Source organism: Chrysochloris asiatica, unplaced genomic scaffold (genome assembly GCF_000296735.1).
Source record: "Chrysochloris asiatica unplaced genomic scaffold, ChrAsi1.0 scaffold00440, whole genome shotgun sequence".
NCBI classification, from domain to species: domain Eukaryota; kingdom Metazoa; phylum Chordata; class Mammalia; order Afrosoricida; family Chrysochloridae; genus Chrysochloris; species Chrysochloris asiatica.
The window spans coordinates 1,115,661-1,130,920 of record NW_006408958.1 but is presented as its reverse complement, the minus strand read 5'-3'; the positions used below and the strand labels follow the sequence as shown (position 1 = coordinate 1,130,920).

Below are 15,260 nucleotides of genomic sequence, written 5' to 3'. Positions count from 1 at the left end.
GTCGCTATGGGTCAGAACCGACTCGACAGCACTTAACAACAACAACAACAACAAAGGAGCTCTGGAGCCCTGGTGTAGTGCTGTGGGTTAATGTGCCAGACTGCAAAGCCGTTTGAACTGCAAGGCCGGTAGTTCAAGTTCACCAGCTACTCCTCAGAAACCCTATACAGGGTCGCTATGGGTCGGAACTGACTCGATGGCACTTCACAACAACAACAACAACAAAGAAGCTCTGGTAGAGTAGTGGTTACGAATCGGGCTGTGAACCGCAAGGTCAGTAGTTTGAAACTACCAGCTGTTCTGCAGGAGAAACGTGAGGCTTTCTGTTCCCATAAAGATTTACAGCCTTGGAAACCCTGTACAAGTATACAGGGTCGCTATGAGTCAGAACCAACTCCACAGCACATAACAACAACAACAGCTGGTAAAGCAGAAGTAAAACTTCGTGTTTGCAGAGATATGCTCCTTTTCATAGAAAATCCCAAAGACTCAGCAAGAAAATTACTGGAAATCATTGAAAGATTTAGCAAAGTGGCAGAGTACAAGATTAATGCACAAAAGTTAGTTCCTCCATGGTGTGGCGCTGTGAGTTAAAGCGACAGACTGCAAAGCCGTTTGAACGGCAAGGTTGGCAGTTCAAGTTCACCAGCTTCAGTCGCTATGAGTCTGAACTGACTCGACGGCACTTAACAATAACAACAACATACTAATAAAGACAGCTTTGAAAAGGAAATGAGGAAACCAATACCATTTATAATAGACACCCAAAGGATGAAATTGTTGTTGTTGTTGTGAAGTGCCGTTGAGCCGGTTCCAACCCATAGCAACCCTGTATAGGGTTTCCAAGGAGCAGCTGGTAAGCTTGACTCGCCAACCTTGCAGTTCAAATGGCTTTACAGTCTGGCGCATTAACCCACAGTGCCACACAAGGACTCCTAAGATGAAATATTTGGTAATAAATCTAACCAGAGAAACAAAAGACCTATACAAAGAAAAGTACAAAACACTACTACACGAAGAATAGACCATGCTCAGATGGCACTTAACAACAACAACACAGATAGGATGGCTTAACAATGTGAAAATGTCAATACTACCCAAAGCCAGCCAGCTGTACATACAACACAATCCAGATTCCAATATCATTCTTTAAAGAGGTGGAAAAAAATGATCATGAACTTTATTGGAAAGGAAAGAGACCTCAGATAAGCAAAGCACTGCTTAAGAAGAACAAAGTTAGAGACCCCTCACTCCCTGATCTCAAATTTTACTACACAACACAGTGGTCAAAACAGCATGGTACTGTTAAAACGAAAGATTCGGAGATCAATGGAATAGAATTGAGAACCAGAAGTAAATCCATGCACAGTCAACTGATCTTTGACAAAGGGCCAAACACAACAAATGGGGGAAGAGATAGTCTCTTCAACAAATGGTGTGGGCAAAACTGGAAATTTATAAAGAATTAAACATGACCAATGTCTCACACATATATATAAAAACAAACTCAACATGGATTAAAGACCTAAATGTAAGCCCAGAAGCAGAAAGATCATCAATGTAAAACTAGGGACAAATTTAGGCGATCTACTATAAGGCATACATAGACTATCAAACATTGTAAGAAACACACAAACTGTAGAAGATAAAATAGATGACGGGGACCTCCTAAAAATTAGACACTTATGCATATCAAAAGATTTCACCAAAAGAGTAAAAAGGGACCTCATAGGCTGGGAAAATTTATTTTTTGCAACAACGTATCACATAAGGGACTAATATCTAAAATTTATAGAAAACTGCAACACCTCTACAAGAAAAAGACAAACAATCCAATTAAAAAATGGGCACCGGATATGCACAGACACTTCACCAAGGAAGACATTCAGGCAGCCAACAAACATATGAAGAAATGTTCGTGATCATTAGACATTAGAGAGATGCAAATCAAAACAATGAGGTCATGCCACAGCAGCATTAACAGAGAAGCTCAAAAAAAAACAGAAAACAGCAAATGCTGGTGAGGATGTGGAGAGATTGGGACGCTCCTATATGCTGGTGGAAGTGTAAAATGGTTCAACCATTCTGGAAAACAGGATGGTGTTCCCTGAGAAATAACTTATGACCCAGAAATCCCTCTACTTGGTATCAATCCACAAGAAATATGAGCCAGGACATAAGCAGATACATACACACCCATGTTCATCGCAGCACTATTCACAATAGCAAAAAGACAGAGACAGCCACAGTGCCCATCAGTGGAAGAATGGGTAAACAAACTTTGGTACATACACACATTGGAATGTAACCTTGAAAAATAATTATCAATCTGTGAAACATCTCATAACATGGATGAACCTGGAGGACGTTATGCTGAGTGAAATTAGTCAATCACAAAAGGACAAATATTGTATCAGAATGTTCCTTAGACACCTGGATGGCAAGATTTTGTTTCTTGCTCTTTGGACTTGCTGTTAGGAAGGATCAGTCCCTGGAGAAGGACATCATACTTGGCAAAGTCAAGGGTCAGCAAAAAAAGAGGAATATCCCAAGCCAGATGAATTGACACAGTGGCTTCAACATAAAAACAATTTTGAGGATGATGTCGGATAGGCATTGTTTCATCATGTTGTGCATAATGCCACTATGAGTCAAAACCAACTTGACGGCTCCTAACAACTATAAGTACACCAATGTTCCCCATGCTAGGGTAGTTTACATGACTGGATTTTTGCTTCAGTTTTCCCCAGCTCTCAAAACCAGAGCCCTCTCCTAAACTCTGGACTGTTTGAAGAGACCAGCACACCTGTTTCTCTCTTGACGGCTGTCTTCTTAGTAGCAGAAGCAGACAGGAAAGGAGGTGACCACTCTAGTATTTTCCCATTTTAGGGTTCTCTAGTTTCCATTCTCCCGTTCTTCCAAAACAATTTTAAAAAACCCTCCTTTATAGCTGGGCATACGGTTGCTCAGGATTAAGACCATATTCTTCAGCATACCTTGCCACTCAGGGTGACCATGTGATCAAGTTCTGGTCCAGCTGATATTGTGGGTCAACTTCTGGAAGCCTTAGAGTTGACACACAATCCTTGCCTTTTCTAAGGAACCCAGACCCTGAGGATTTCCTGATGGTCTACATGGATGGTCTACTTCAAAACTTTTATAAGAGAGAAATAAACTTCATTGAAACCAGTTTTTGTTGTTGTTGTTGGTTTTTTTTGGGGGGGGAGGCCACTATAACTTTACAACTTTGGAAACCCTGTGAGTCGAACCGACTCACCAGCACTGCAGCACAACTGCAGCAGTGCCATCGTCATTAAAGTGTCCCACTGCTAAGTCTGTAGTTGGACCCCACCAGCTGCTCCTCAGGAGGAAGATGTGGCGGTCTGCTTATATAGAGATGTAAGCTTTGGAAATCGTGTGGGGCTGGTGTGCTCTGCCCTAAGAGGTCACTACGAGTAGAAATCAACAGGACGGCAACAGTACAACTTGCAGCTACATCTGCTCTTGACTGATACTCCCCTTCCACTAGCTGGGCCTGCTCGAATCACCCCAGTCCTGCCTTAGGTGGCTCTGAGCATCACTGTGCGCTCAGAATCGCTGCTGGTGGGCCCTGCACTTCAATGGGACTTTCTGGATGCCAGTGACCAATCAATTTAGAGCTCCCACACCTGTTAGAAAACAGAGGACTTCCTCCCCTCCTATCAAATCCAGCAACTGGGACATTGCCACCAACTAGCTGTCTTAGTTATCCACTGCAGATGTAACAGAAATGCCACAAGTGAGGGCTTTAACAAACAGAAATATACTTTCTTACTGGCTGTTGTTGCTGCGTGCCGTCAAGTCAGTTCAGATTCATACAACCCTGTATAGGGTGTCCGAGGCTGTAAATCTTTATGGGAGCACACAGCCTCATCTTTCTCCCAAAGAGCAGTTGGTGGAATCGAACTGCTGACCTTGCAAAACCCACTAGGCCAGGAGGCTAGCAATCCAAATCCAGGGTGCCAGTTCTAGGGGAAGGCTTTCTCTTTTGTTGTTTCTTCGGTGCTTCTGACATCTTTCTTCCCCATCTCGGTTTGTTTCATCTCTTTAATATTTTCAAAAGAGATTGGTTCAAGACATACCCACATTAATCCTGTTTTACTAGCCCAACAAAGACAACCCATCCTCAAACAGGATGATAACTACAGGCTTAAAATTTAGGATTTACACCACATTTTGGGGACATGACTCAATCCATGGAGTCCTGTGTGGCACTGCAGGATAAATGTGCTGGACTTCAAGGTCAGTTTGAACCACAAGGTCGATGGTTCAAACTCACCAGCTGCTCCTTGGAAACCCATACAAGGTTGCTATTGGTGGGAACCGACTCAACAACACTTAACAACAGCAATAACAACAGCTCAATCCATAGCACTGGTCTTGCCTGACCCTAACTTCAGCACACTCCACACACCTCCCCCAAAGTCCCAGCATACACTGGAACTGATGGGACTTCAGGCTTACCCCACCAGGTAAAGGAGGGCAAGATGGTCTCCCTCTGCCTGACTCCCAATGTCACTGGGAGCGCATGGAACCCAGAGCTTTGCAACAGGATTTCTGACTTTCTGGAACACTTCTCTCTAGTGTGCTGAAGTAGGACTTTCCCAAGGCTATGGGGAGCCACCTGGGCAGGGTCACACTTACCTTTCTCTGATGCGGGGGCCAGGTCAATGAAGCTGCGGCATTTCTCACCTTTGAAAATAAAAGAAGGGTTTCAGAATGCAAGAAGACATATGAGCTTCAAGCCATGAGACCTAAAGTAGAGCCGGGAGAAGTGGGAGGGGGACCCTAGCATCTCTAATCCCAATGACTTCTTTCTCTAAACTTTATTCCTGGAAGATCAATGTCTCCAAGGAATGTGATGATTCCATCCTCTCAAGCCCCATCTGGTCTTAGCCCCATGAGGGAACAGCCTCCTCACTGGCCTCTCCAAGACTCTACTCTTGTCTCTCTCCAATCCATTCTGCACACTGTATCCAGCAGAGTATTTTAAAAGCACAGCTCTGACTTTCACACACACACACACACACACACACACACACACACACTCCTGCTCAGAACTCTTGATGACTTTCCAGAGACTAACTGCCCCCCCACACACACACACATTTCTCTCCTCCCCTGTCAGTCCCTTAAACCCCCATGCTCCCTCCCACCCTGAGATTTTCACACAATCTATTCCCCTACTGGGAACACAGAGTGTTTATTGACATCTATTCTGTGCCCCATGAACACAAGGGCCACATGCTAATGCATCTCCAGCTCATTCACAGCAACTCTAAACTCCCAGGTGCTTGGACCCAATACCCTGGAGCCATCCTTGGAGCCTCTTTTCCCACACCTCACATCTGACCTGTGAATTCTCCAAGTCTCCAGGATCCAACCACTTCTCACCACCTCTGCTGCTCCACCCTGATCCCAGATAGCACCATTTCCCACTTGGATTATAGCAGCAGCCTCTGCACTGGCCTCCTAGTTTCCGCCCTGAGCCACAGCAGCCAGAGGGAGCCTGTTTCAATGGAGAGAGAGCTTGCCCCTTCTCGGCTCAGACCCCTCCACGGTTCCCAGCTCACTCAGAGTCCAAGTCCACACTGCAAGACCCAAGCAGATCTGTGCCCTCAGTTCCTAATGTCTTCTTCCTCACTCCCTCCACTCTAGTCACATGGGCCACTTTGCTGGTTCTTGGACACACGGAACACACTCCTGCCTCAGAGCCTTTGTACTTGCTGCCTCTTCTTTCTAGAATGTTCTTCCCTCAGAAAGCTGGATGGTTTACCCCTTCCCCTAATGCTACCTTCTCAGGCCTTTTTCTGACTAATCTATATAAAAATCCAACTGCATTTACACTCCCCACCACCTTCCTGCTTGATTTCTAGTATTTAGAACAGTATCTGGAGTCCAGGTGTGGTGTGACACTGTAGGACAAGCACGGAACTGCTAACCGCAACACAGACAGTTCAAACCTGCCAGGCGCTCCTTGGAAACCCTATACAGGGTCACACGAATCAGAAACAACTCGATGGCACTTAATAAAAACAGAACAGTACCTGGTACATGTGGTTGTTAAGTGTCACGGAGTCGGTTCCAATTCATAGAATCCTGTATAGGGTTTCCAAGGATCAGCTGGTGGGTTTGAACTGCCAACACTGCAGTTTGTAGTCCAGTGCTTATCCTACAGCACCATATGAGGACTCCACATGGTTAAAATTGTATACAGGATTTCTGAGTTTCTGGAACACTTCCGAATGAATGAATGAATATTGAAAGCGCCATGGGCTGCCAAAAGAACCAATAAATCTGTTCTGGAAGAAGTGCAGCCAGAGTGCTACTTGGAGGCCAACATGGCCAAACTTCGTCTCTCATACTTCAGACATATTGTCAGGAGGGACCAGTCACTGAAGAAGGATATCATGTTTGGTGAGATGGAGGGTCAGAGAAAAAGAGGAAGACCCCAACGAGATGGACTGGCCAAGTGGCAGCATCGATGGACTCAAGCGTGGCAACAGTAGTGAGGTTGGCCCAGGATCAGGTAGTGTTTCATTGTGCTGGGCATAAGGTCGCTATGAGTTGGTACCGACTTGATGGCACTTAACAACAACCATTACATTAAGGAGCTCTGGTAATGTAGTGGTTATGAATCCGGCTGCTAACCTCAAGGTCAGCAGTTCGAAACTACCAGCTGTTCCACGGGAGAAAGATGAGGCTTTCTGCTCCTGTTAAGATTTACAGCCTCAGAAACCCCCGTACAGGGTCACTATAAGTCAGTTCCTACTCCACGACACATCACCACCACCACCACCACCATCTCATTGTATGAGTATACTAAACTTTATCCATTCAGGTTGTTTCCATCATTAGGCTGTTTCTTGAATATTTGTATACAGTTTCTGTGTGGCCATGTCTTCATTTCTCTTGATCGGATATCTTGGAGTGGAATTGTTGAGCCAAGTACTAACATTCGTTGCACCTTTTGAGGGTCTGCCTGATTCTTTTCCAAAGAATTTACCATTTTACGTTTCCACCATCAGTGTAGGAGGGCTCCAGTACCTCCACATCCTCAAACACTCTTGTTACTGTTATTATAGTAATTGTTATCATAAATATTATAAAGATTATTATAACCAGCCTGTTGTTGTTACGAAGTGCTGCCAAGTTGATTCTGACTCATAACAACCCTATATAGGGTTTCCAAGGAGCGGCTGGTAGATTTGAACCACCAACCTTGTGGTTAGCAGCCCAGTGCTTATCCTATAGTGCCACACCAGGACTCCTAGTCATCTGTTGTTAGGTGCCGTCAAGTTGGTACTGACACATAGCAACCCTATGCACAACAGAACAAAACACTGCCCAGTCCCACACCAACCTCATAATTGTTGCTATATTTGAGCCCATTGCTGCTGCCACTGTGCCAATCCATCTCGTTGGGGGGTCTTCCTGTTTTTCTCTGACCCTCCATTTTACCAAACATGATATCCTTCTCCAGGGACTGGGCCCTTCCTGATAGTATGTCTGAAGTATGAGAGATGAAGTCTGGTCATCCTGGCTTCCAGAGAGCATTCTGGCTATACTTCTTCCAACATAGATTGGTTTGTTCTTTTGGCAGTCTGTGGTACTTTCAACATGCTCCTCCAACATCCTAGTAGATGTGAGATGGTATCTCACTGGTTTTTATTTGAATTCCCCTAATGCTAACAATTTTGAGCACATTTTCATAGCTTATTCACCTCTTTGAACATCTGGTATGGCTCTATAGGATCAGCACTGGACTGCGAACCACAGGGTCAGCAGTTCAAACCCACCAGCTGTTCCTCAGAATTGAGTCAATGGTACTTAACAACAACAACAACTGACCTTCTCTGTCCTTATTTTAAATGGGTGATTATTATTATCTTTATATGTCTTGGGCACAGTCCTTTATCAGACACATGATTTGCAAATATGTTCTCCCATAATACGGGTTGTCTTTTCTTTTCTTTTCTTTTCCCCTAAGCTTTATTTGGGGAGTATGGTGGCTTTGTCGGATATGCACTGGACTGTGAACCACAAGGTTGGCAGTTCGAACCCACCAGTGACTCCAAAATAAGGTGTCTGCTTCCCGTAAAGATTTACAGTCTTAGATCCCCTATACAGGGTTGCTATGAGTCAGAACTGACTCAGTGGCACTTACAAATAACAACAAACTTTATTTGATTGTTGAGGATATATACAGCTCAATATACACCAATTTAACAGTTTCTACATGCACAATTCATTGGTGACATTGCTTACATTTGTCTAGTGATGCAACCATTTTCATCCTTTTCTACCTTCTTTTTTTGGAGCATTTTATTGTAGTTTGAGTGAAAATTTGCAGAACACGTGCATTTTCCATTCAACAGTTTATACACATTTTGTTTCATGACATTAGTTGCAGCCCCTCAATGTAGCAGTGTTCTTCCCACTTCCTTCCTGGGTTTTCTGTTTCCATTTGTCTTCTTGCCTGCCCCTTCCTGCCTTCTGCACTTTATGTTTGGACAAACACTAACCTTCTGGTCTCATATGGCTGAGGATTCTGAAGACCACATTAATTGTGAGTGTTATTGTTCACCGTGTAGGCCTGTCTGGGGATTTCTGGGAGGAGACTCAACTACAGGTTTAAAGGGTGTCTAAGGGCTACAGTCTTGGGGGTCCCACAAGTCTCTTTTCAGACCAGTAAGTTTAGTCTTTCTTACAATTTTGAATTTTGTTCTAGATTTTTCTCCCACTCTGTACAGGACCTTCTATTATGATCCTAGTCCGAGTGGTTGGTAGCGGTAGCTGGGCACCATCTAATTCTTCTGGTCTCAGAAGCAGATAGTGTGGTTCCCATGGTCCATTAATCCTCATCACCCTCAATTTATTCCTCCTTCATTTATGTAAACTCACTGCCCCCTAAGATTCCTAGCTAATCTTTCCAATTGCTGTTGTCAGTTTGACCTCATTATAGATAGTTCTTAAGAGAGCACAGTGCTCAAGGCAGACCTGTTTTACTAGTTAAGTTTCACTCGTGTTCAGTTTGACATTGTCCCATGCTCTGTCCAGGGCCTTCTAGTGTGATCCTGATCAGAGTGGTTGGTGGCAGAATCTGGGTATCATCTGGTTCTTCTGGTCTCAGGCTAGTAGAAGCTATAGTTCACACAATCCATGAGTACAAGAGACTGTTTCCTCGAGGCTTTGATTTTCTTCACTCTTCTTTGCTCCAGATTGAGAAAGAACAATAGTTGTATCTTAGATGGCTGCTCGAAAGCTCTGAAGTCCCCAGTCACTACTCACCAAAGTATGGTGTATTGTCTTTGTGTACCAATGTTATGCCAATTGTCTTAGATGCTCCCCAAGACTATGGTCCTCAACCCCCAAGCCCAGTGAGAGTACCCATTTTAGAGATAAGCAAACTGAAGTTCTTAACTTTCAGTAACTTGCCCAAGACCACAGTCAGTAATTGATGGAACAAGGCCCATTACCTGTTTTTTTCTTTAACTTTTTATTGGGAATTGAGTGATAGTTTACATGGGAGAACATCAGTTTTACACTCATCATTTCATTGCAATGATTACAATCTCCCTCCATGCAGCATCATTCAACAGTATATGCTTTTCAAGAATCATTCCCACCCCCTCCACACACAGACACAGAGTAGACAGGGATGGGCAGCTTGGACACTGGCTACCCAAAATGGTGGAGGCGGGGGGGGGGGGGAGAAAGGCTACAAAGGCAGGAAGTGACTGACTTACAAGCTTTCAAGAGGGAACCTAGAGCCAGAGGGCCTGGAGGAAGGCAGAATCTCCAGTAAGTAGTACCCAATCTGTCTAGGCTAGGCGGGGCTGATGAAATGAGATGCAGATGGGTCTTTTGTGATACAACAGTGAATAACTGTCATCAGGACTGATTGTGAGGGTTGTTAATGTAAAGGTAGACATTTTATAGCAAGGAAGGGAGTGATTAACTTTCCAGTCTAGGAGCGGAGGTCCCTAGGACCATCAGCGGAGAAGAGCGGAGAGCGGGACCCTACCCAGAGAAGCAGTGATGCCTGAGATGAAGGCAGAGACGATGACGTGAAGCAATGGAGCAGCTGGGGACTTTAGATCCAGAGAGGGAGAGCAACTGTGTGCTGAAGACTGGGGGGGCTTGGGTTGTGTGGAGCAGGCTTGCAGGGTATACCCTTTGGTTGGTTGATGATACATGGAGGGGACTATAACCATGGCAATGAAACAATATACAATAGAATGAATGTAAAACTAATGTTCTCCCATGTAAACTATCATATAATTCACAATAAAACATTAGAAAAAAAAAGTATATGCTTTTATTCCATCTGGTTTTTGTTTTGTGGAGGGGATGTACAGAAAACCACTCAGGAATATATAATAAGTTAAACAACCAAAGTGCACATTCTGTAAGCCTGCCTCTTGGCAGTACTCAATCTTTCTTTTTCCATGAGTCTAGAGTCCTCAGCTGCTCTACTTTTCCATGTCCTCATCTCTGCCTCCATCTCTGGTGTCACTGCTTCTCTGGATAGGGTCCCACATTCCACTCATGCTCTTTCTCCCTTGATGATCCTAGGGTCCTCTGTTTCTGGAGTAAAAGATTAACTATTCCCCCCTTTTTGTTACAAAACTTCTACCTTTACAGTTGTGACAGTGGCAATTAGCCATGATAACAATTACTACTAAATCATAAGAATCTTATCCCCATCTCCTTTCACCAGATCCATCTAGACAAGATGAAAACTATTCAGTGGGGACTCTACCTTCCCCCGCACACTCTTAAACTAAATTCTCTCTTGAAAACTTGTAAGCCAGTCACTTCATGCCTTTATCACCCTCTCATTTTAGGTGGCCAATGTCTAAGTTGCCTGACCCTATCAACCCTGTATACAGAGGAGATAAGATTGATACTTGATGTGAAGACTCCTTCCCTCTCTATTGGTATTTTGAGCTATTACATCCAGAAGTATAGGTCAAGTTCATCAAATTGTATCAATTTACACTTGCTTCCTTTTTCAAAACTGTTTTTTTATCTTCCTCTAGTCACATTCTGATCATCATGCCATTGAAGGTAGGTCAAATGGGTACTATCTGCAAGTTTGGGTGTTCCTGTGCATCTCCCCTCACTTTATATCAGCTGGATGCTTCACTCTCGGCGCTAGCCCTCTGTGGCTATGTCCTCGGCCATGGGTTCATGAGTCCCCAGGTCTCACCACACTTAGGACCAACTAGCCCTTCCTCTTCTCTCTCTCATCTCCATGTCGATGGGAGTCTATGGAATGTGATTGCACTCAGCCCATATCTTCATTGCTGCCTTTCCTCTTCTTCCACTCACCAGTAGACCAACATAGGACCCATTATCTTTTAATTCCACTTTCCCATGAGCTTTTTGAGGCATCTTCCTATGGGTCCATAGACTCCAAACTCCATGCTCTAAAATCTTCCTAGCTGCTTATTCCCATTTACTATGTGAGAGAGCTCTACTGCAGGCAGCCACTCCACCATGTAGATTTGCTGAGAGGAGGGGTTTTTAATGGAATCCCCTGAGAATATACCTCCTAGCAGACAGAGAAAATACAACAGGAATTTTTAAATGGCTACTACACTTCTCTTTCTGCTTCATGGACATACGATGGCTGAACAAAGATCATCAAAGTTAGTCCACACCCCGTATGCTGGGTAAACTTGAAGTTTAAGGAAAATCATATCAATGACACAAGGAAGATAGGATATTTCAACCATCAACAAGTTCAACATCTAAAATCCAAACACAGAAGGGATTTTTTTCCTTCCAGATCCTTAGTTTCCATGATAAATTTTACCAAGAATCAGTGAGAAAGACACCAAACGATACCAGATGGGTTTGTTGTTGTTGTTGTTAAGTACTGTGGAGTTGGTTCTGACTCATAGTGACCCTGCACAGGGTTTCCTGGTCTGAAAATCTTTACAGGAGCAGAAAGCCTCCTCTTTCTCCTGCACCAGATGTGTTTACTGCTTTTAAAAGTTGCCCTTAAGACATCGACATCTTTGCCTGTTGTTATTGTGTTAATATGTTTAATTGAGGAGTCTCATATTTTGGGTAAAAAAACTGAAGACAAGAGCACTTAATCACTGAATCTCACACACTTCAGATTGGAACCGTGGTTTATGACTGCCACCTGATAGAAGCCTACCTTCCATGAATTTGAAAGGTCATTCTATTTAAGTGGTTCTTACTTACCTCTGGCTGCACATTAGCGTCATATGAGAAGCGTAGACTACCTACAGAGATTCTGATTCCATCACTCTGAGTGGAACCTAAGCATGAGGGTGATTTGAAGAGCTTCTCTGGTGATTCTAATGGGCAGCCATGACAAGAATGACACCCAACTCTAACTTATATTATAAAGAAATGTATTTACATTAGAAAACCAACAGTCATCCTAGTGATGCCTCATACTATTGCACTGTGCACGTCTTCTAGCAGCAGAATTTATAGGGCAGGAGAACACAGTAGCTAGGGCCTCGATTCTAGAATCAGCAGAGCCGAGTTCAAATCTTGTCCCTACTACTTACTGCCACATGAAATCCCAGTATTTCTATGCCTTAATTTCTTCGTTTGTAAAACGGACAGAGCACCTGTAGGGGAGCTGTGGAGGTGGAACCTGAATAAACAGCTTGCACACCTGACTGGGACAGAATGGGTGCTCGGGAGATGGCAGCTGTCACTGTCATCACGTGGGCACCCTGGTCTGTGATGTGAGCGTGCTCTACTGCAAAGGATGGCCCCCTGCCATCTAGGGGAGTGGACCACGTAGAGACATGGACCACAGAGACGTGCTGCCAGTGGCTCAAACCTTCCTGGGTTCGATCCTGGCTCCATCCCTTACTAGATGTGGGACATTAACATTAATCTCTCAATACTTTGGTTTCCCTATCTATAAAATACGGCATCACACAGCACTCATTACAGAGTGGCTCAGCAGGGATGGCTGTCAACAACCTGGTAGTACTAAGACAGCTCAGTGGGCAGGACGCTGGGGACTCCCCTTCGGCCTTGCCTCTTCCCTTGTCTGCCCGCACACCATGCATACCACCCAGGAACTGCTTTACTTGGGTCCCTTGAGGATGCCCTTTTTTCATCACCCTCTCCCTGTCTAAGTCTGTTCGGCTCTATGAGCTATTATTGGGTAGAGAAGCAGGCTAGGCATCAGCATCTCCCCTAAAGACCACTGTTGCCCATACTTCAGGGAAGCAACAAAGAAAGGAATTCTTGCAGGAGGAAGGTGGAGCCTGCAGGTCCTAGACGAGAAGAGTTTTGAGGTTACAAGCAGTCGGACACCCACAGTGCTCAAAGGAGATGTCTGGACCTTCAGGGACACTGGACTCTGGGGTCAGACAGCACACGCTCAGCAAGAGTCCTGCACCCCACCAAAGGCCCTAGGCCTCCATGGGGCAGGGGATCATCAGTCGTTGGGAGAGAGTTAGACTAAGACCATACAGCTCTCTAGAAAGTTCTGAGATCGTTCTCTGGAAGAAAAGCTCAGTTACATGGAGACTGGCTTTCTCGCTAACCTAGAGAGTGAAGCTCAGATCCAAATAAAATAATGAGGCTTTTATTTTTTGTCTCTAAGAATGGAGACTGCATCAGCATTGGACTGCAAACCACAAGGTCAACTGTTCAAACTCACCAGCTGTTCCCTGTTATCAAATCAGAAACCCTATACAGGGTTGCTATGAATCAGAACCAACTCAACTGCATTTAGAAACAATAGTCTTAAAGGAGTTCTGGTGTGGCACTGTAGGATAAGCACTGGACTGCTAACAGCAAGGTCAGTGCTTCAAACCCAGGAGCTACTCCTTGAAAACCTTATACAGTGTTGATATGAGTCAGAACTGACTTGGTGGCACTTCACAATAGCAATATAGTCTTCAAAGGGACACACTTGTATGGGGTCCTCACTATCACATGTCTTGAGGTTTGAAACCCAGCGTTAAAGGAAGGCTCACATTCCCAAGGAGTCTCAACAGCCAGACAATAACAGAAGGAAGGCCAGTGGGGATTGGAATAATCTGGAGGGTGCGCCCTACTTAATGTATATGGGTTGACACCCTGAACATCGGGGCCTGGCAGGGTACCAGCAGGAAACAGAAGGGGCTCATGAAGAGTATGGAGTACGGTATTTATGGAGCTTGAACAGGGTTGAGGGCCAGCAACCCTGAACTACAGTGATGTCTTGAGGTTGATCTTTGAGGGAAGAGATGAACAGAAAGGGAGTGTGCAAGCTATCAGGGAAGAAGTTATGGCCAAGGACAGTCAGCACAATGCAGAGGGCCTACACATGATACCTCTGCCGCTGACCCAGGATCCCTCAGCTCCAATGAGCTGCTCCACCACCCCAACCTCCTTTTCTGCTGCTGGGCATGGACACACCTACATCTGGCCACCTCCGTGCTTCCGTTCTTGCTGCTCCATCCGTCTCAACTCCTTCTCCCCTCTGTTGCCCCAGCCTTCAACAGTTCAAATGTCCACCCCATGAAGCCCTCCTGGTTCACCGTGAATCCAGCCCAGTGTTTCATCAAGACGTCCTTCACTATATTGTCACATTCCACCCTGAGCATGGGTTACTTATGTGTCTGGTTTGGACCCTCTGGGTTGTCAGGAGCAGACACCACTGCTGGAGGTGAAAGCTAGAGTTTGTCATGCTGTCTAAAGCTCAGGCTCTAACCAGCCCAGGGAGAGTCCAGGGCTAGTATCTGGACTATGTGGCCCATACCCATCCCATTCTACAGATGAGGAAAAGGCTCACCGGGCCAAGGATACAGAGCCAGTAAGAGGCAGAACCAGGATCTGAACTCAGCTCTGTGTCCTTCCAAAGCTCTTCCCACCATGCAGCTGCTCCAGACCAGATCAGGTGAACTTGGGCAAATCAATAATGTCTCTGAAATGTCTTTTTAAACATTTCATTACTGGGCATTCCCAAATTTCCGTCTTCTACAAAAGCAGAGAGAGCCGTGCAAAGAACTCCTTGTCACAAAGTTTACTGACAACTCGCAGCCAGCCTTGACTCCTCCACATCCTCCCATTCCACACCCCCCCCCACGTTGTATTATGAACAGATCCCAGGAGTGGCCTCTAAAATGCCTTTTTGAGGGTTTGCTCTCTTGTTCAGAAAGATAAATGGAAGGTCATGTCTTTTTAGAACCCCTGGCTTCACTTTATGGAGCTACGGGCTTTTT

General features: G+C 44.9%; 1 protein-coding gene across 1 annotated transcript in view; it reads right to left on the bottom strand.

The window, feature by feature from the left end:
- Nucleotides 1-15,260, bottom strand: part of GSG1L (GSG1-like) — a 336,620-nt gene that overhangs the window by 209,804 nt on the left and 111,556 nt on the right. Inside the window, exon 2 of the mRNA XM_006877058.1 lies at nucleotides 4,684-4,731. Within this exon, the coding sequence (XP_006877120.1) occupies nucleotides 4,684-4,731 (48 nt within the window). The remainder of the gene's footprint in view (nucleotides 1-4,683; nucleotides 4,732-15,260) is intronic.